Here is a 22,125-nt window from a genome sequence, read left to right on the forward strand (position 1 = left end):
GAACAAAAACAAACAAGTGAGACAATGCAAATGTATGTTTTGGTCTTTTATTGATCATTGAAGTGCCAGGAATCATCAAATCATTCAACAGTTTTGCACCAGTTTGTGTTTTCCCCTTTTCCTCGTTGTAATAAAATCCCACTTTAGTTTTTCATCAAAGATAAATCTCTAGTTTGTGGAAACACATCATCAATTGGAATGTTGTGCAGCCTTGCTTTTCTTCACTTTCGAATTAAAGTCCCCGTATAATTCTTGAATGAGGGATGCTTAGCCACGACATTGTCACAGGTCATATGCGAGATACTTGAACGCTGGACATTCCCACATAAAAACCTGTTATCAAAGAGAAAATAAGCACTGGCAAAATAAGGCCACAAAAACTATTTTCACACCAAACTGAACATGACAGATAACACATCACACTCACAAGCTGCTGTCAGTTACCTGCCAACGCACTGACTTCACTATCTACAGGTGCATTGACTGCACTGTCACTTTAAGCAAGAACATCATGGAATACTTCTCCTGTTACATAAACATATATACAGTTGCGCTGACATAGAAAAGCATGCTTTTGCATATCAGAAGGTCGTTTGGTAAACTTTACACAAATCCCAAGACATTTATTTGAACAGCATTGATCCAACCAGCAGCAGGTATGTAGACTAACAAATATAGTCTGAGGAAACAGGCTATTACAGTATAATTCACTTTTATTACAGATCTTGTACAGTATTAACATGCTTTATGATGCAGAATTACTATCATCCTCTGACCTCTGTTTAATTTTTTTTTTTCAAATTATGAAATTCAAAGAAACTGCCAAATCTTTTGAGCAAATCAAGCACAAAACTAAATATGAACAAAATAAAAGACACTCCATTCAAATTCACAAAGAAAGAAAAGAGACACCACATTTTATACCACAGCAAGTTATTTGGTGCAGCATGACGCACAAAGATCTGGTTAACACAATAAGCTCATGTAATGCCAGGCCAGTTCGGCATGGATAAATCAAATGTGAGCTCTTCCACGGATATGGTGAATCCCAGAAGTGACTTATAAAAAAAGCAAACATTCAAAAACCATGTAAGTGCTTATATTGCCAATCGCATGCTGTGTCGCATCACCCTCCACAGAGCAGGCCAATAGCAGCATTTTCTCTAAGCCACAGAGCTGGTAAAGAGTACCCGTTCTGTCATCTGCATTAGTTTAGATAGAACACCTCAAAGAACAAATCTTTATTTACCGCAACAGCTTTGTCAAGCCTGCGAACCAGTACTGGAATATCTCCATGCAGATTAGGAAGCAGTAATGTACAGTAACACTTTTTTTTTATTATTCCCAACAGCTGCCTTAATAGTAAATGCACATTACAATATAGGGTTAGAAATCATATGATGAAGAGAATAAAAATAAATAAATAAATTAATTCTAGTACTATCCAGAAAATCTGCAGAATTTGTGTGACATACAAACAAATATAGAGATGTAAATATATTCAAATAAAATATGAACTAGTTAAAAGTTTTAAAAGTTTTTCATAAAACTGAGCTCTGAAGAGTATCGTTTCGTGGCAGTAAAAATCTTTGCTTGGAGGATAAACAATGACGTTACATTTATCTGAGCCTGTACAAGTAAACCGCTTTCAAACAATATTATAGTATTCTGACATAGAAATAGCACTCCCACTAAACTTTTATTATATTCTTTATCGTGGACACCAAGTTCATAGAATCTAAGGGAAGATTGCTCTGTGTAGAACCATTACATTTTCCAAACACATTAAATTTTGATGAAAGTCACAGACTGCAAAGAAGGGGAAATTCAAATACCTTCACAGTAACATTATGTTATCATATCCCAATATTTATGCTTTAAGTTTGTCAAGTGTAAATCGTTTAAGTCAACTTCTACACCACTGGTTTGTAAATGATTAAAAATGCTCACCACAAGTCCAAACAGATTCAAATAAATCAAAGCAAGGATAAAAGAAAAGAGAAGTATTTGGGGGGGGGGGGGGGGGGGTCATTGAGAGTCACCCCCTGGGAGCTTTTCAGCATTTCTTCTCTATGTAAACACAACAGACCCACTATAAGCACTACCTGGAGCTGGCACCCAGGCTCTTTCACACTTCACTTTTTGTTCTTCAGTTGATTGGCCAGCCAGTCCAGGCCCTCGTAGAGGCCGTCCCCACTGGTTGCACAGGTGGCCTGAATGTACCAGTTGCGATGACGTAAGGAGTGCAGGCCCAGCTTGTCTGTGATCTCTGCAGCATTCATGGCATTGGGCAGATCCTGAAAAAAATCGCAAGGTACCGAATGTCAGCCACGAAAGCTTCAACCGAAAACACATTGACAGGATGAGAAGGATACAGGGAAGGAAGCGCAAGGGAGCAGTACCTGTTTGTTGGCAAAGACGAGAAGAACGGCGTCCCGGAGCTCATCCTCAGCCAGCATCCTCATCAGTTCCTCACGAGCTTCGTTGACCCGCTCACGGTCATTGCTGTCCACCACAAAGATCAAACCTGCAGGAGGAAAAAACAAACAAAAAACAGCAGGGACAATTTTAAAAAGTGGACCAGACTGGACAGGCTCTGTCAACGCCAAAGTGGCTGACTGGTAAAGGAGGCTGCTGGCCCAGCTCACCCTGCGTGTTCTGGAAGTAGTGTCTCCAAAGGGGACGGATCTTGTCCTGGCCACCAACGTCCCACACAGTGAAGCTGATGTTCTTATATTCTACCGTCTCTACATTGAAACCTAAACAGAAGGCAAATCAAAATGAGTTACATAAGACGGACATACCCTGAGACAGATGTTTAATCTAATGCTTATAGTAATCAGTTCTCCCCTCACGGACCGATCGTGGGTATAGTGGTGACGATCTCCCCCAGCTTCAGTTTATAGAGGATTGTGGTTTTCCCTGCAGCGTCCAGCCCCACCATCAGAATCCTCATCTCCTTTTTGCCAATCAGGCTCTTCAACAGGTTCCCAAAGATGTTTCCCATGATGACCGGTGGCTCTCACCTCAACTGCAAAGGAACTGTACAGAAACCGTACAATTGACCAAACTGCTGCCTATACGTAGCAGCAAGGCAGGCAAAACAAAGCGTGAACCGCATTTAGAAAGTCAAAACCACACTAAAAAAAACCCCTGTGGTGAGACTGCAGCATTTCAACTTCAAACATTAGCATCTCATTAGGACTTGAAGCCACCTCAGAGGGAAAACCAGCAAAAAACACACTTCACAAGCTGACAGGCCGCTGACCTTACTTTATGTCTAATGTTTTTACACACTCTGAGAGCTGGCTAGGGACACAGGCCGCCACACTGGCTCTCTGTTATGTGGATCGGCTTTCATGCAGTGCAAGGTAAGTATCTTTTCAGCTGTAGAGTGGCAACTGAAGAAATGCCAAAAATAACAATCAATTCACACATTATAAGACACATAACAAGGCTGTAAGTTTGTGTGATACGAATAACTTGAATAGATGAGAAGAGAAAGGCTTTACATTTGACTGTCTGTGGCCCTTGGTGGTACTGGCCCTTTAACAGGCCAACTCCACCGTTAACTTATGCTAACACATTCCACCTGAGGTGAATTTGGTGATACCAAGACTACTTGAATTAGCATTAAAAAATGTATCAGTCTTCTATGTGTCGGTGGACAACGCTTTTTTTTTTTTTTTTGTCATCACATACAATTTCAGAGCTTAGAATCGATGCCGTCTCTGAATATCTATTCATTTAAACTGTGCAGGCAAGAGCTCCTAGCACAGCCCGTTACAGCTGCAGTGGCTTCACATACATCTGTCATAATGCGAGGGGAAGGCGAGTAATGCTGCAGTCCAAGCAGCTCATGTGTCACACTCTCACAAGGTTCCTTCAGGCAGATTACGATAATAATTCGACCGCAGTTTTTTGGCTTTTGCACGAGCTAAGCTTTCAGTAATTAAAATAAAAATTAATTGGTTTTCTATAATCCCCGCGTACAGTCACGACAAACGCACCAGTCGGCCTGATGTCGTCGAGAAATGGTCGTTGAGTAGCCATGAAACGTTTGAAGGCGTTGAAATAGCGACACAATGTGCCGCGGTCACCTTTATTACCTGAATACATCTGTGAGAATTGTCACCATTTGCATCTCATTCACACTTACCCGTCAGCTGCAGGCAGGATACCAGCTGGATTCAGCAGGCAAAGGACTGGATGGTAGTCTCGCGATGACTGGAGGCTTTAATCATGTAGATTCTCGCGGTACTTGGGACGCTTCGAACTCCTCTAACGTTTGACATCCAAGATGACTTGTCAAAAACCAAGAGCAGTGCTGGAGGTCAAGTACCCTTTACTTGTGTCTCCATGAAACACAAAAGGCAATCTATTGTTAAGTCACGTTTAGTCTGCGTTGAGGCTTCACTTGCTTTTTCTTATCAAATGTCCATCTTCTCAAGGGAGACAGGGGAATAAGTTTATCTTAAAAAAAGAGAGAATGAAATAGATACCACCATAAAACTACTTCCATAGTTGATTATTTACATTAATGCATTTAGAAAATAACATATACTCCATCTTAAGACCTACCAATTCGGATTTATTACTATAACCTGAATGCTGGATGGTGTTATTTATAGTCAAAGTTCTCTACAGACTGGAATTTTTATATGTCTTGGTGTAAATTTGACTGAATAGGAAATAAAGGTCATTTTGAGAATGCCGTACATTTTCATTATAGCTGCTATGTCCCCTGTTGATTGCTTACATGACGACTATTGTGTCCAAACTTTCTGAAATTCTATATTTCGAAATGCAAAACAGCACACATCATCTATTTAAATCTGGGCTGGTGTGCAAAAAATTTCAAACAGACAGAAAATAAACATCCGTCTATGAATCTTGGGCATTTGTGTTTTTCGCAAGACTGAAAAAAGAAACCACATGTTTGTCAAACCTCAAAATTGCCAAGTGTTTGAAAAAATGTTTTCTTTTTTCTAGTGTCTCGCCTTCATTACGTCAGTTAAACACCATCCTCTCAAAGATGTAGGCATTACACTGGCCCAAACAACTAAAGCAACATAAAATGAAACAGTGTCTGCAGGCCAATGTGCTTAAATAATTAACACAGGAATCATCCTAATAAATAAGTAAATGGCTTACTGTAATAGGATGCCAAGTGATACTTCCTTTTAGCAGCTACTGTTATGTTATGGATAATGAGGTGACACAAGGCAACAAAAAATAGAGTGACTCAATATTCTAGCTGGTTTAACCAAGAAGAAGGATTCTTTCAAAAGACATGATGGCTGTTTATTTATAGGCTGTACCTGTGTTTTTCAGGTGATAATGAATCAGGAGTTATGGGAGAAACTGCTCCCTCAAGGATCTTGCTTTCACATCACCATCTAAAAAACAACCCAGTGTGATTAAACGGAATGCCCCAAATTCAGTCCCACAGCCATAGGTGAATCCAACATTTGCCTCTTTCTTCCTGTGTTGCGTGTCAGTCAGCGGTCTGGTAATAGATGTGTTTATCAATTCAGTGGTGAAGGCAGAGGAATAAAGAGGGGAACAGATGTTAGCAGCTGCAGACCAGATTACGGGGTGGAGTGGATGGTGGGGGAGCAGGCCGAGTTTGGAACGCGCAGAGGGTTACAGGGGGGTTACAGCGGGCTTGGGTAGTGGCAGGAGAGGTAGGGTGGGGAATTATGACTTAAAGGAGCCTTTCCTCTGAAGTGTCTGCCAGCGTGCACCCCAGCAAACACAATCACAAGTCTCATTGGTTCTTCTAGCTGAACTAATGAGGGCCTGCACGTTGAGGGCAGGGGCTTTGATGTTCTGGGTAGCTGGCTCCTTGTTTTTTCTCTCCCGCTCTCCTTCTATGCCTGTCCCACATCAAAAAATGAAAGGGGAGTTGAGAAGCAGATGTTTTGAGGCATGTATTTATACAGAGTACACTTTATTCACCCCTTCTCTGTACCCTGTTTGTCCATAGCTTCTGCATCTCTGCTGTATGAAGTGCAAGGACCTATCCCCCTTTCTTTATATCCAGCTAAACACAGTAAATCGCCTTACTTTATACATATAATCATCCTGTCAATCAAAGTGGGTAACTTTTATCTCTCCTGACTTCCTCTCTCTGCCTGCCTCTCTTTAATTTCAGCCTGGTCTGGATGTCATTACTCAAGGGGCAGTCTATGTGTTGCTATGCATGTGTCTCTCTGCAACGATGAGGGGAAAGAAAGAAAGGAGCGAAAGCAGTCCCAGGCTGTTCAACAACCTCTGTCTCACACATGGGAGAAACAGTGACAGGAAATTCCCTTATGCAGCAGCTCCAGGGTGAAATGATAAAGGAGTGAAGAAATGCAAACCAGAAATCCAGGCCCTTATCATTCCATACCACTCACATTTTTCTCTTTACTCCTTCACCAAATTCCGAAAAGAAAAAGAAAAGAACAGTCAATTCAACAGCCACTGGCACTGTCATTCCTTAGGAGTCAAGGGATATTCACCAAAGTCCGTACAAACAAGACTTAATTGGCATTAAATCCAATGTGGCAGAAGAGTTTTTCCCAGCAGGCTGAGCACAGAGACAGTTTGGATTATCTAAGATATCTAGGAATGCTGCTGTCATAAATCAAGTCATGTGGTGACATTAGCATTTTGCTAAATCTACAGTTCATGTGTGCGCATTGGCATGCATGTTTTTGATTGTGCATTAGTATTTCAACATACAAGTGTCTCTGCACGTAAACACGGGTATGTCCTCATGTGTTTATATTTGTATAGTCTGCCTCCTCGGTAACAGGCATACGGGGTCCCGTCGTGGTTCTGTAAGTCCTGTCCTTGGCTATGAACTCTGGACAGATGATCCCTTCTGATGCTCGCACAGCAAAGACTGGTATAATCACCCCCACTCTCTGCTCTCTTGATGCGGCTCTCCAGTAATAAAAGTCATACTTTAAGGAAACAATATCCTGCAGCCATAAAATGTCCTTCTCTCAGCATGAAGCGGCCGTAAAAAAAAGAGCTCTCACCTCCAAAGTCTGTAGTCCATCGAGCTTAGCCCCCCATTTACACAGTAACAGACACTGCACTCAAACTTACACGCACCCTTCAGCAAGACTAAAGTAGATCCATCTCTCAGTTTGACATCTACTACATGTGGGAAGAATCTAAGGAGTGCTCAGACTGATGAACATAATATTAATAATTATTTCAGAAGAAAGTGACACACATAACAATACTGCCATACCAAGATGAGGCATATTTCTGTCATACTGATAGAAATTCATAAAAAAAGATATGATTACTTGCCAGATTTTCTCATACAGTAATTGCTATTGTTACAACTTGTCAGTGTAAGGAACTGAAGGACTTAATTTACTTCCAAAATGTATGTTGTATAAGCTTTTCCATGCTGAGTGAATGTTGATAACCTCATAAAAGCCCATCCTGTGCTCTCTGACTTGTTGCTTCAGTGAGAACATGTTCTATTAACTGAGTAGTTGGAAAACGGTTTTCTGTCTTCGTCTTCTGTTAGCAAAAGTCTTATCTAGATGCATAGACATTTAATAATTATTATGTATTATTATGCTCTGTCTTAATCACAGGTGCAAAATATACAAATTGAGTAAATATTTAGAAGTTGATTAGAAAAGCTCACTCAGCAATTATGACAAACTGCAGTGAAACTCTAAAAGTACAATGGGTCAGGATCATCATTTTGACCTACTTGTTCACTCTAAGTCAGTCATTTACTAAAACCAAAAAAACTGGCTCTGATACGATAATATTAATAAAAATACATTTACAAATATACATGTACACAATAAAATACACAGCTACTGTACAATAAGATGAGTAAGAATGTAGACATTTGAAACAGAAATGCTCCTTTGCTGTTGCTCCTCTTCTCATGGGACAGAAAAGATGGGGTATAGGCCATTTTCATGGCTGAGAGGGCAGCGTCTAAACAGACCATGGCAAGACAAATGACATGAGTCACCTCTTCAGTCTCTGACTTGGCATTTTGAGAATAACAGCGGCTACAAAGAGAAAATAGATCCCAGATGATGGAAGAAAAAAGGAAAGGGGTGGGTAAACAGATTCTCTGGGAGAGTTACACAAGGAGCAAAACAAAAGCTTGAACAACAGGAGTGGGCAAAGGGACAGGCTCGCCATCTTGAGTCCTGGATGGGTAAAAGCAGTTAGAGCTGGAGTCTACTTGCACACATTGACCCATTCTGTGAGACGACACTCTTCGCAAAGGACGTAGCAACACCAGTGAAATCTGCAATTACAACGCTCGCTGCGTGTCTGCTTCAGGATGTTGTGCCCACGGCCACAACACAGTGAGCTGCAGCTGTCTGTGCTGTAGCTAGTTTTGTTGCAGATGCGCCCTTGTGTACCTGGAGAATCTATAGATGCGTCATGCTCACAGAAATCAGGGGACTTCTCAAAGTATACCAGCTCTCTGGACATGCTTCGACGACGCCCTCCGTTGAATCCCCCAGGGCTTCCGCTGGCACTGTTTTCCATTCGGGGGTTGAAAACGCCATTGTTTTTGTTCTGGGAGTTGACAAAAATGGCTGACAAGAACTTTTGCTTGAGCAAAGATCCTACAAGCCGGAACTCTGGAGACACATGCCAGCAGGTCTTGAACTGACAGCTTCCTGATGTGCCATGACATTTGCACTTTCTTGTCATGTTATCAGTCACTATCTGTTTAAAGAAAGAAGCAAAATGTCAGCAAACATTTACTGTCATAATGATCTATGCTGTGCTGCTTTTTGAAGGATATAAGGAGCAACTGGATAAACACATTATTTACCTGTCTTCCTACACGGTTGTTATGTATCCTCATGCGAGCATGGATATCTCTTGGAGACCCGCGGGAATCGAGCCAATCTCTTGAGAAACGGTCCCCAAAACGCAAGTTATGGCTGCAGCCCCCCCACTCCCAGGTGTCCTGCATAGAGCTTAACTCATCTGAGACAGGCTTGAGCAGGGTAGAGGGGTGGGCAGAGCGCAGGTTAGTGGGCAGATTGCCGTGGTGATCTGGGGGTAATGACCTTGTGATGTCGATGCCTACCCCGCCCTTCTGCAGGGTCTGCAGCTGCAGCTGTGTGAGTTTCAGCCGGATCTTGTCATCATCCTGGCGACGCTTGGCCTCACAGCCACACCCCCGCAACTTGCCCATGCTGCAGGCCGAGGCCACAGAATGAGCCACACCCGCTGCCAGCAGGGCCAGGGAGAAGGCACTCTCACGAAAGCCTGGGGTCAGGACGAGCACACAAGAGAGCTGAAGATGAAAAAGAGTGTAGCCCTAAAAGTAGCATTCACCTGTGTGCAAAGCAGTCTCTACTATCACACACTCTCGGCCCTATACTGACTATCAAAGGCTAGCCTAAGAATCTCACCCCTGTTGAGGATGGTGCTGTGGTGGGGCAGTTTGCCAAAGCCCTCAAGTGAGGAACAGTTCCAGCGCTGGTCTCGGAGCTGGTGCTGGCATTCGTGGATGGCCACCTGGATTCCCTGCAGAGCTGATGCTGTCACATCAGGGTTCCGCACACACATCCTCATCTGACGCTTGCTGAGGCCTGCCAGCCTCAGACACACAGAGTGAGGGGTTAGGACTGGATCTCCCGCCACCTTCAGGCTGAGGATATCATTGCACAGCACCCTACAGGGAAAAAAGAGGGTTGGTGGGGGGTGTCATCAGAGCTGGTCAGGAGTTCATCAGTCATTTCCAGAGAATGTGGCAGTGGGAGGTTGTTCGGAATACTTAGGATATTCTACAAAACCGCTTAAGATTTTAAAGGGATATACAGCAAAATCAAAGCATTTTTGGGATTTGCTAAATACACTAAATACACACAATGATGTAAAAATTGTTTCGTTTTTTAAAAAGCAGCATATTACTAATATTGCTATAGAGTTAGTTACTTATATAGGATGCAGGAAATCTCTTAAATCTAAACAGACCATCCAGTTATGAAGTATCAAAAACAGATTCAACTGCCAAAAGCAAAAATTGGATTAAAAGTGATTTCATGATGACATAATTTAGACTTCTTAAAAATGTTTTGATAAAACAGTTTTAATATTAATAATGAGCCTATGAAATCAAAGAGAGGTGTCTCATTTTTAAATAATAAAATAAAATCTCCATTAAATGATAAAACTACACTCAATAACATCCCTCAGCTCAAACCGAATCGCATGCAGCCACAACCGCATGTAACATCAACTCCCCTGGAGCTCTCAAGTGCACTTACGTTAACGCAGGTGACATAAGTGCTGCTGCCAAAATCAGGAATTGGTCCCAACGGAGTTTGTTTGATAGCTCCATTTTGTTAAGCGTCTGTCGCGACGTGACATTAAAAGACTGGTGATAAAGTCCAGTATTGTATAAGAATATCAAAAGGAAGAAGAGTAAAGTATTATCGATGCACCGCCAAACAACCGAGGAGTGAAGACGGAGAACAGAGGAGCTCGGGGACGAGAGTAAACTAGAAGAGGGGGGAGAGAAAGAGGGGAGGGGTGTAGATGCCTCTACAGGCGGCTGTTTGCAAAATATTGGCCAATATGAATGTTGGATCACCAGTTGATCGTTGAATTATTTTAGAAGGTGATAATTAGTCCAAGCGTAAAATGACAACTCCAAACTTTTACGCACAAACACTCAGCAGGCGCAGGGTTCTCAGGTTCAGTAACATCACAGATCTTATGAACATATTTAATATGAGCAAAACCATGGATGCCTTTACTTCTGGTGTTTGCTGCTGGGTCTGTATATAAAATATATACTTACATTTTGCATAACGGAAAACAATGAAACACAAATGAAAAATGCAAAGTCAAAGATGATTTTGTTCATAAAGGGGTGAGTTATTCAAAATAATGAATGGGGGAGGGGAGCGCTTTAGCTTCCACTGTACGACAGGGAGGCAGCAGCAGGCAGGCGGCTCCGCTCACAGACCCTCCAACAATACTGTTTTTAGTCATGTGGTTCCCCCCCTTCCTCCCACCTCCATCAGAGCGGCTGTTCTTCATTGTTGTGCTTGAAACAACTTCACTTTGTCAATCTAAAGTCTTTATTTCATGCATAAATTGCTAAAGTGACAGATCGGACTTCTATCAGTATACATCACAGAGTACTCTGAAAAAATATCCTCTGTAAAATGATGATTACAAATTCAAATAGGGGACTTAAATAAAGACTTTATAGACTTTAAACTGCCTTTTTTAAAAATAGTTTCGCAAATATGGTCAGTGATAAGTGTAGGCCCGAGAAATCAGGTGCCAAGGCCTTCGGTGGTGTTTTTGGCGTCCTATCTTTAAGCATATTGATGTTACTTATACAAATAAATCATAACGAATCCGCAAACATTGCTGCTCGGAGCGAAAGGTGCATGTGTGCTACTTTCATAAAATTAAGTTAAAACCCCCCTTGAACACGGTTCGCTTAGTGACACCAATTCATCTAATCTCCTTCCATTCCCTAAGCTGCAGCAATGAAAAGTGCATTAGCATTCTGCCTTGGTGTGTATATCTAAGTGGCTTAAAAAGTGATTTGAAGTTGATTTGTATATAAAAGGCCCCCTTTATCCGGATTGAAGCTCTAATCTGCTCGGTGTCGCATGACTGCTCCAGGAAACCCGTTTGAGCACCTTCATATAAGGCTAGAGTATAAACGCGGGATGGCTGTCATTAAAGCTTTTTACAAAAGCCCACTTCCTTTAACTGTCATCTGAGGGAACGAAAGAGAGGTGGCGAAGAAGGGAGAGATGTCATTCAACCTGCGATCGAAGCAGCGACGACAGTGGAACATGCAAATCAGCAAATGATGTCACATAACTAAACATTCACCGATGATCCAACATGTAGAAATTTGGGGACATTTGGGTTTGCTCAAAGTCTGGGGTTTGATGGAGATGCCGCAAAGTGGCTCAAGCTGTGATTACACTGCGCTACATTGCATCGAGGGAGGTCTGCAAGCCAGATGTTAGGGCTGTTTTTTATCCTTACTCGTCCCCCCTCTTTGCCTGGTTCATCGTGCATCAAACTTCTGATTGGAGGCCAAATTTCATCTCTCCCACGTTTCAAAAATATTCAAGTAGCCCGACAGGCAGTAATGAGTATTAGGACAATTGAGAGTGCATTAACCTTTCAATGTGCACTCACGTTTCCTTGTGCGCGCGTATTGGAGACCAGTGATGATAGTTTTATTGCCTCATAAAAAGCCCTTTTAGAAAAATATAACTAATTAGATGTAATGGCATAAGAAAGGCTTGTGAAGGCTTTACAGTCAAAAGAAAAGAGGAATAGCCTCAGTTCCTGCACAGTTTGAGAGGAGAGCACATTTGGAGAGAGGAGGAGATGCGGTTAGGGAGTAGGCTAATCCAAGCTTCGGGTTAAAAAAAAGGGCAATTTCAGATGGCTCATATTCCGCTGTAACTGTATTGTACCGTGACACCAGCAGCTGAGCACCAAAGCGGGAGCACCCACAGCATCTGTAACAACACGTCGCTGCTTCAGGGGGCCACTTCTTCTCTCTACGAGGCTGGATGCGGAAGCAAGCGCGCGGCAAGTGGGGAAATACTCCGAGACGCACACTTTTACAGAGGATCGATTCTGTGATGTCCGTGAGATTTCAAAAGTAATATGCACAACCCAGTGGACTGGCCTATTTTTTTCTCTTCCTTTCTTTTTTCTGTTCAGCTGTGTTTCCTTATTCATTGTGCGCCCTATGAAGAGCATTAACTATCCCTCCCTCCAATCCTATTGAAAAGGCTGCGAAAAAAAACAGAGGGAGATGAGAGCAGCAAATCCCTTTTTTATTCCCCGCGTAGCGCTCAATAAGAGAAGAATGTGTTGCCTATCAGTCACCGAGGGGATCAAGTCTTCGAGACTGTCCCACGCGTTCAATGCGCCTAGCAAAGCATCACAGAGAGAGACAGAGTGAAGAGGACTGCGACAGCAGTAGCATCCTGCCTGGACACTTCGCATCATTTAGCAACCTGTCTCCACTCAAGATCCATTTAAGTCAATTAGGGCTGCCTGCATCTCTCAGGTCCTCTCATCGGACTGTGGTGAGTACAGACCTGCCTGCACCTTGCATGTTATTTGAATTCAGCCGATCGTCAAGACATAATTAGCCTACTTATATTTGTTAATTGGTCATTTTGGGGTTAGTTATAATTTTCTTCATATTTCTGCGAAAGTGAAAACAAAATTATAAACTGAAACAAAAATGTATAATAAAAAAGGGGGGAAAGTAAAAAAAATCCCTGATATTTCCTTTTCATGACGGAACTGAAGTCACGATGAGGAGTCTGGCGCTGCTGTTGGGAGTGAAAGCCGCTTGCATCCTTCTGGTTTCTTCGCTCTCAGGCACGGGGGCCGTCAATAACAGCGGCCGGTGGTGGTGAGTTCAGTATAAAGTAACGCATGAGATGATGCTCCGATGCTCTATCCACATCCTGAAAAAAGACCCTGCGCTGCTTTGCATGAACGGTGGTCTATTAGGTTACCACATTCAACGCTGCATGCTCAGAATAATGTGTTTGTTTTGGAACAGTTCACAACTTCTGTTCAGCGTTAAGAAAAGAGTAACCGCATGATAATACGGCTTGTGGGATTTTAGCTGTCGTTTCCAAATTGACCCAATTTAGCTCTACAACCAGCTATTTTTTAAATTTTTTAATTTATTGGCTCTTAAGTGAAATTAGCGACAACACGCCATTTCACAATAAACGAATTACATTTTGTAGGCCTAATAATTACAGTTTTACCTTTTATTTGCGGTATCTTTAATTCATTCTCTCTGTGTCTGGCTCCCTCCTTTTGAACAGTGCGGCTTGAACACGAGACAGCATTTTTCAGTGCAATGTGGGATAAATTAAATCTGGATTTATTTCATAGCCGAAAGGAATCCTATACGAGGTCTTGTTCAGGGTCGTGTTGATCTAACATTCCTCCGTCTATACACAACCTCAAACTAAAACAGCCAACCGCACAGTATTTCGATAGTTAAAAAAAACCCAATAAAATTGGATCTGTATAGTTTAGCATATTGACTTGTTTGTTTAAAAATCTGTCAACTGTGGGCTGGGTGTGTTGAGGTAAAGATTTAACTAAAGATTTTTGCGGTTCCATTAGATTAGATGCGTTTTCACATATTTAGAATGTCAGCTAAATTCCAAGAAAACAACTGGAAAAATTGGGTTTGGGAATCAGGAAAACACCCAAAAAGACGAGATTATCATTATTATTTATGTTCCCAAACCACACCGCACCACTGTCTGGGTCAAGCATCCTGACAGGCCAAGACTCGCCAGCTTTTCCGGATGATGATGCTCAACAAGAGACACAGCCATCACGCGCCACTGAAGTAAAAAATGTCGACACAAAAATCTAACAGAAAATGCCAGATAAAGTGGAAAATTATACAGCCTGTGTGCTGAAACACCCAGAATGTTCTGAAATCTGACCACCAAAATGGTTGCATTTAAACCCTGTTTAGTGATCCAAAATTGCTCTCAAACTGAGCCAGTACAGGTGGCACGGTTGGCCACAAATGACAAACCATCATACCCTAACATTTTTTTGTAATATCACGTGAAAACTTACACTGAATTCTAAATATTTCGAGTTGATATGCATGGTGAATTATGTAATTATATGCACTTATGACACATTATGAGCGATTATGACAAAACTCAAGAGACTTACTTTGAAGTGTTTTTATATAGGATGTTTTGACATGATGGACAGATTTGAAAAACTGACTATGTTTTGTAAAGTCATTAGTAGAGCACTGATTATAGGCTTATTTCTTTAACTTTTCATAAAAGAAAATAAACAGAGAAAAGTCGTGATGTTCAGTACCTGCACACATGATCATTTCCTGAGAGTGCCACGTCGCTTTCTATCCATATGTCATTGAGATAATGTTCTCATTCTGATGAAAGCATCACAGACAGTTCATTTCAATCAGGTAACTGCATCTTGCCAAAGGGATCTATAAGGAGGTAAAATGACTCAACTTCAAGTTTTCTGCCAAGATTTAAACTTGCATTGACTCAGATACTTACTGTTGCCACATGGTCTTGAACAATATGTACCATTGTTTATTATTGTAGTACATATTGAAAACTGTCGTTTGAAATCACAGGACTCATAAAATGCTAAAAGACATCAGTTTAAAAGTTTCGAGGGTTACCTTAGGAGCAAGATGCGTAAACTGCCTGCTCCGTGATTCTGGGTTCATTTGTCCTTGTTGTCCTTATGCCAGGGGTATTGTCAACGTGGCTTCCTCATCCAATCTTCTCACCAATTCCAAGAACGTGCAGTTGGTCCTGGACCCTAGCCTGGCCCTTCTGAGTCGTCGCCAGCGCCGGCTGATTCGGCAGAATCCTGGCATCTTGCATGCCATCGCCGCTGGACTGCACACTGCCATAAAGGAGTGCAAGTGGCAGTTCCGCAACCGCCGCTGGAACTGCCCGACCACCCACAGCCCAGCAATTTTTGGCAAAATTGTCAATCGTGGTGAGCCTCTCTTGTCTTTCTCAACAGGCAATATTTGGACAATTTTGGGCAGGATGTAATGGAATCCCTTGTGCACATTTAAAAGGCTTTGTCTGTAATTTCTATCCAACTTTGGGCAGAAATTGGCAAATCTAAATCTGAAAGGCTGGATCAGGTTCTGATGAGAAGTTTTGATGTTGTTTATTCAGGTTGCCGAGAGACAGCATTTGTATTTGCCATTACCAGCGCAGGGGTGACCCATGCTGTGGCTCGATCCTGCTCAGAAGGGGCCATTGAGTCGTGCACATGCGATTATCGTCGCCGAGGTCCTGGAGGGCCAGACTGGCACTGGGGGGGCTGCAGTGACAATGTGGATTTTGGCCGGATGTTTAGCCGAGAGTTTGTTGACTCCAGTGAGCGGGGCAGAGATCTGCGCTACCTCATCAACCTGCACAACAATGAAGCTGGCAGAATGGTGAGCGTTTGATACTTTAACTTGGAGTGACTGTCTGTTATAACTGACTGTAAAAAAATTCCACATATGAATCAAACATTTTTGTGATGCACATGCTGTGAGATTTCACCTGTGCATTTTGGTCTTCCTCTCATCAGACTGTGTCATCAGAGATGCGTCAGGAGTGTAAGTGCCACGGCATGTCCGGTTCCTGCACTGTGCGGACCTGTTGGATGCGGCTGCCTAGCTTCCGCACAGTGGGTGATTTCCTTAAGGACCGCTTTGATGGCGCATCCAGAGTCGTTTATGCCAACAAGGGCAGCAACCGTGCCTCCCACCGAGCTGATCCCCGACATCTAGAGCCTGAAAACCCAGCTCACAAACCCCCCTCTGCCATGGATCTAGTCTATTTTGAGAAATCCCCAAACTTCTGCTCCTACAATGGCAAAACTGGCACTTTGGGAACATCTGGAAGAACATGCAACAGCTCTTCTCCAGGGCTGGATGGATGTGAGTTGCTATGCTGTGGACGTGGGTTTAAAACTCGGACTGAAAGTGTGACTGAACGTTGCAACTGCACGTTTCACTGGTGCTGTCATGTCAGCTGTTTGAACTGCACCAGCACACGAACATTACATCAGTGTCTATGATCAGAGGTGGATGAGGGGGGCAAAAAATAACTTCTTAACAAAGCAGGTAGTTTGTTAAAGAAACACAAGGCTAAGGCAAACAAGTGGTTTGAGATGTTACAGTAGGTAGAGGCTAGTAAAGCTTCAGGGTGGGTAAACTGATACAGGGAACTTTGTGGCACAAAAAGTCAGTCAGTGTTTTTGGTAGGAAGCAGAGAAAAAGCACAAATCTATAAACAGGGTACTGCAGGAGTATATGCGCTTGTTCTTTACCTTTAATGCTTTTCTTTATATGTATTTAAATAGAACAATAATTTATGTAGAATGGAAATGATCCACATCCCTCAAGTGTTTACACTATTGATAGGTAGAAGCAAAGGGAGAAGGACTGCTGTAACCAGGTACTACTAGAGCCATGTTCTTCCCCACTGAGGGAAGAAACTGGACACAATGTTTCACAGATGTTTCTGTGGCCAGAAAGCCACAAACATGTACTCTCATAAACTGGTGAGGACCTCTAACAAGAGGGAGGTTATTTTAAAATAACTGTATTTTGTTTTCTTTTGCCAAAGTTTTACTTCTCTCTCATGAAACCGTGTGAAGTTTATCTCCAGGAATGGGCTATCTGTTCCCAGCTTGTGTAGTTAAGACCTGGAAGCTCCCCAATCACCCACATTTTCCCTCTTTGTTTAGATTTCTCTGGAGCTAAATGCCGCTTCAACCTGATTTGCCACTCTGACTTCCCACAGGATAGTCGCAATGTTATATATCCATTGCTCAGCAAGCAAAACAGAAACTAACTGAATAAATCTGACTGGGGCAAGATAATTTGAATGTATTATCAATACACTGAATCTTAAGGTATGACTAAACATAGTTTGGGGGGGGGGGTCGATATAATAAAAGTAAAGACTCAATGTGACTTGAGTGGAGACTCACATACTGTCAAAATTAAATGAACTGACACCACTCTTGGATGAACAGGAAAAAAATGCAAATGTGCAGGATTAAACAAATCTTGGCCAGAAAATACGGTAGTCAAATGGTGTATCATTTCAAGCTATGGCTTTAAAAATGGTTTACGGTGAAACAGCTTATTCTCAAGAAAGGATTTTCTCCAGAAACTGTATATCAGCTAAGCAAACCAAAATGCTGTAAGTATTAAATAATCAGAAAATATTTATAAAGATGTAACTTGTAAGTTTGCCAAATGATTTATTTGCCTGACAGTGGCTGGACAATGTGCCATAAGTAAAGAGAAGAATTGTTTTTCTTGTAGCTGACAAAAGCTGACTATTGCTAGAAAGAGAATATTATTCATTCTTGTTTTCTGTAAAAAAAACAACAACAAAAAAACATTTGTGTTTGGTCATGCACTGAATGTCAACTTTTGTAAATATGAATATATTTATTTTCAAGGATTTTTGTACTGTTATAGAGAAATGTAAGAAATGCATTTTTAGAGATTTAGGTTCCTGTTGGTTTTGTACTGTATGATAGAACAATAAAGTATATATTTTTCAATCAAGGTGACCTCCTAGATGCGTTGAAGATGCTGTGATGTTAGATGCAGGTAATGTTTTTGAGAACGGACCAACTAAAAATATAAACCCGTCCCTGGGTGTCCCATGCTTAATCCTATTACCACCACCAAAGCAGCCTCTTTCTCCAGCTCACAAAACATCCCTGCATCTGTGCTGCCAACCACAGAGACTGAGCCTGCTTATCCAGCCACATACTTTATCTCATACAGTATACAGTTTACATTGAAAGCTTTGCCTCATTTGCCTAATGTCTGAAAGAAATAAAGAAAAAATGGAAATATTCTGAAAACCTAGAGTCTCCTCCAATGCCTGGCAACCTGACTAACCACAGAAGTTTGGAAAGCATTGCACTCTTTACCCAACCAGAGTACAGGAGCAGGCAGGGTCACTCTGATAGCTCACAGTGGAGGCAAAACAGTATCAAAAATGGATGAAAATTCCTCTGAATAAGGGCTGACAAAGCTCTTTGCAGAATCACAGTTTTGTGGCAATAGCAAAAGGTAATAAACTGATCAACAGTCAATTGGCACCTTTAAGAAAATAGTGTCCAATTCTCTAGATGAAAAACAGAAAAATCAGAGCGCGATCCTAAATACTAATCACAGAATTACTCTTCTGATCACATCAAAACTAATATTCTGTCTTTCATCACCAGAGAAGGGCGTTGATCATATGCTGGAAAATGACTAAACTAACTCTATACTGATTGACAAACTGACTAATAAGTCCAGAGTTGGTATAACAAAATAGTAAGGAAAAAACAAATGTGGTTTGATAGATAATTAAAAGGCAATAATGGGTAGATAGAAAGAAAAAAAGAAAGCGAAAGTGATAAAAAAAAGAGGAGGGAAGGCAGAGTTCAAATCCCAGGCATGAGAGTGAGGTGGGAGAGTTGTTAGAGACAGTGATTGGAGGGGGTGCTGCCTATGGGAGTGCTAAGGAGTCAGTGATAATTAGCTCAATTAGTGACAAAGGCAGTGTAATAAATACCGACTTAGTGTCTGGGTCCCTGCTGGCCTTTCCCTGTGCAGGCTGCGATGTGGCCCAGGCCTGACGGACAATTCATTAAACTGACAAAATACCCCACCGTCCAGGCGTGACGCAGCGAGTTAGCCCCCTACAGGCCCGGCTCATTGTTCTAATTGTCTGGGCTGGAGTCACTTTGTGGCCGCCTCCTCTTTCACCCACCCCGCCTTCACGCTCTGTCTTCAGAAAACCCATGGAGTTAATGCCCCTACCTTACACTGCAAGTAGGTGATCGGCAGGTTGGAAAGAAAAAAAAACAAAACAGTAAGAGCTTTTTGGGGTGGGGCTGCTGGTGGGGGAGGCAGTAGGATTAGCGAATGGAGGTTGCCTGGGAGTGCTGAGAGCAGCACTGATCGGAATGTAGGAGAGATGAGTCCAGAAGCTCGGATGCAGGACAAAGCGAGAGTTAATAAGGAAAGATTGAAGGGGCTGGCGACAATGGGCCGCCACCCGAGTCGAGATGAAATTGCTTCCGAGGATTATTGGGAGAGGGTGTGAGCGTTGTAGGGTTTTTGTGTGATTACGAGTTTGCTTGAGCATTTGTGTGTTTGTGACTTAGTGTGTGTGCGTATGTGTGTGTGTGCACGGACAGGGGGAGTACGGGATTGATGGCTGCCCCTCTGGTTGGGGAACAGGAGACCAAGGGAGGCTAACCGGCTGTTCCCACAGTCTGTTCTGCTGTGGCCACCTTTGACACACGGGGCTGCCAGGCGGCAAGCAGGCAGCCATGGTGAGAAGGGCACAAACAAAAACAACAGCCCCACTACACAAAAGTCAATCTCTATGATAGGCCAGTGGAGGAGCACAGACTGGAGTTGAGGGGTTCAAGGAGAGGAAAAGCGATGGCGAGCAGGAGAGTGTGACAGGAGGGATTAGAATAAAAAAATGTACAGTTGAGTCCCATTTTGGCCCTAATTTCATTAACAACACATTGACATTCAGATGAGTGGGATACGGCCTATATCACATTATTTTATTTGGTGAGAGGGCTTACTAACTTATGTAGAGATAATTTTGTTACGATATATCTATTTTCCATAATATCAGATCTTCACACAACATAACAAGGTAAATGGTCAAGGGTTACGAGGTTAGCTCGACAAATGATTAACTTGATTATGATAAATTCAGCCACATTAGATGATTATGACCTAATAAACAATTGTTCCTTTAAAAAAAAAACTTCATGATATCAGCTAGGGCAAGATTTTCACCTCTTGCTGTTTTCCTTACAGTAATGAAGCTATGAGGTCAATCACCTGAGAGCATGCAAAGAAGATGTTATGACATAACGAAGGCACAGCAACACCATATTAAAATTCCTGCTAAACTATCGAATAATGTTTACCTACTGGGTGGAGTTGGCTTTCATGTGAAATGTGTATGATAAAAAATTTAGTATTGGGTTTAGGTCAACAACAGGCTACTTATAACCACTATGATGAACAATGAGGCACGAAACTGATTTGATTTCTGCGCTGACCTAACATTTCATTGTAGTCTAAGCATTCCTAATTGGGCCAAGCTCCAATTAATTTGGGTATTGTTATTATATTAACATCCTTAAAATGCTTATGCAGCAATGAGAGGCATTTGTTTGGTGCCACTAAAAGACCACAGGGATATTATGGGGGAAAATATGTATTTGTAGCCTCATCACACGCAAGGAACCCAACCGAGAAATTCAACAATAGGATCAACAAGTCAGTCCAGTGAATGAGATTTATTAACATACAATCCATATTTCTAAGATGTTACGACAACAGCATGTGTTCCTATGAAAGTTTGTGCACATACTCAAGTGAATGTGTGTGTCTGAGTGTGTGTGGGTGTGTGGATGGCAGCTGGGAGGCAGACACGGTCCAGGAGAATCATCCCCTAGCAACTGACCTTTTTGGCAGATGGCAGTTCCAGAGTAACAGCCACCCAACATCACAATGGCCGTGGCCTCCTAACATCTCCATCACTTCATCATCTACTGGCCTGCCACAACCTGTCACACAGGAGAGAGGCGAAGTTACATTTATCCAAGCAGATGCACAAAGGGATTTACACAGTTTAGGGTCCTCTCTTTTTCTTACCTATTCAAGTCCCAAACACTCCAAAGCAACAAATTGAGTGTGCGCCCAACTCTTCCCAAGTTCCTGGGATCTGCAGAAGGGGAATAGATGGGACTAGAGGAAGACTGGCTTAGGGGAGACACAGAAAACACTCACTATCCGCAAACCTTCAGACACTCTAAAACCACTGTTTTCCGTTGTTGGGTTTTCTGCACATAGTGAATCAGGGTGGGAATGTGGACAGACCACTCGACCACAGAGAGCAATCAGTATGATGTCTGTGGTCAGGCTCTGTGCCCCAATGGAGCGAAATGGAGAGCAAGCTCTACACTTAAGGTGGGAGGGAAAAAAATAGCAGATTTTGTGTGTACATGCATGTGCATGTAATATACCAATTCTCTTGATACATGAATAAAGATTCTTAGTGTGTCCTTTTGCATATGAACACGCATGTGAATCTGAATGGGGGAAAAATGTACTTTAACTTGTTGGCACCCCCACCCTCAACATGCACACATATTTACACAACCTCTGAAATGTCTTGGACTGATGACCTCTTCCCTGTTGGCACATATTTTGTTGATATTAAATAGTTTTCTCGACTGCAAAACCTCACTTTAGGATGTAAACCTCAAACACCTCATCACAATGAAACCTCTCTAACACCTAAAAGATGTCCTTCGTTCATTGCTAACAAAGCTTAACTTCAAAGCTAAATTTTAAAGGTACAATTTAATTAGGGTATTAAAAAAAAACGCCTTGGTTTGCAACAGTATTCCAATATGCAAGACATAGCTTCTGGATTTTTACTTAGTATTTCTTACATGAACAAAGACATTGTATAATATGACATTTATTGTTGTTCAGATGTGATAACCTACATT

General features: G+C 42.1%; 3 protein-coding genes across 4 annotated transcripts; 1 reads left to right on the forward strand and 2 right to left on the reverse strand.

Moving 5' to 3' along the window:
* Positions 1-33: 33 nt before the first annotated feature.
* Positions 34-4,228, reverse strand: arf3a (ADP-ribosylation factor 3a). Of its 2 annotated transcripts, none has more exons than XM_072367691.1 (5): positions 4,160-4,228; positions 2,860-3,042; positions 2,649-2,759; positions 2,403-2,527; positions 34-2,297 (listed from the first exon to the last, which is right to left on the reverse strand). In XM_072367691.1, exons 2-5 carry the CDS (start codon positions 3,005-3,007, stop codon positions 2,136-2,138), a joined length of 546 nt encoding a protein of 181 aa, XP_072223792.1. In that variant the 5' UTR covers positions 3,008-3,042; positions 4,160-4,228; the 3' UTR covers positions 34-2,135. The 2 variants fall into 2 exon arrangements, with proteins under 2 accessions (XP_072223792.1, XP_072223793.1); XM_072367692.1 differs by having other exon boundaries at positions 2,860-3,077; positions 4,160-4,212.
* Positions 4,229-5,097: 869 nt separating this feature from the next.
* wnt10b (wingless-type MMTV integration site family, member 10b) lies at positions 5,098-10,431 on the reverse strand. The gene is made up of 4 exons (XM_072366909.1): positions 10,275-10,431; positions 9,417-9,679; positions 8,828-9,270; positions 5,098-8,718 (listed from the first exon to the last, which is right to left on the reverse strand). Exons 1-4 carry the CDS (start codon positions 10,346-10,348, stop codon positions 8,218-8,220), a joined length of 1,281 nt encoding a protein of 426 aa, XP_072223010.1. The 5' UTR covers positions 10,349-10,431; the 3' UTR covers positions 5,098-8,217.
* A 2,894-nt stretch (positions 10,432-13,325) lies between these two features.
* wnt1 (wingless-type MMTV integration site family, member 1) lies at positions 13,326-17,887 on the forward strand. The gene is made up of 4 exons (XM_072366807.1): positions 13,326-13,426; positions 15,296-15,549; positions 15,738-16,003; positions 16,141-17,887. Exons 1-4 carry the CDS (start codon positions 13,326-13,328, stop codon positions 16,630-16,632), a joined length of 1,113 nt encoding a protein of 370 aa, XP_072222908.1. The 3' UTR covers positions 16,633-17,887.
* The last annotated feature ends 4,238 nt before the right edge of the window (positions 17,888-22,125 follow it).

Source organism: Leuresthes tenuis, unplaced genomic scaffold (assembly GCF_036924035.1).
Source record: "Leuresthes tenuis unplaced genomic scaffold, fLeuTen1.0.hap1 SCAF_16, whole genome shotgun sequence".
Lineage (NCBI taxonomy): Eukaryota > Metazoa > Chordata > Actinopteri > Atheriniformes > Atherinopsidae > Leuresthes > Leuresthes tenuis.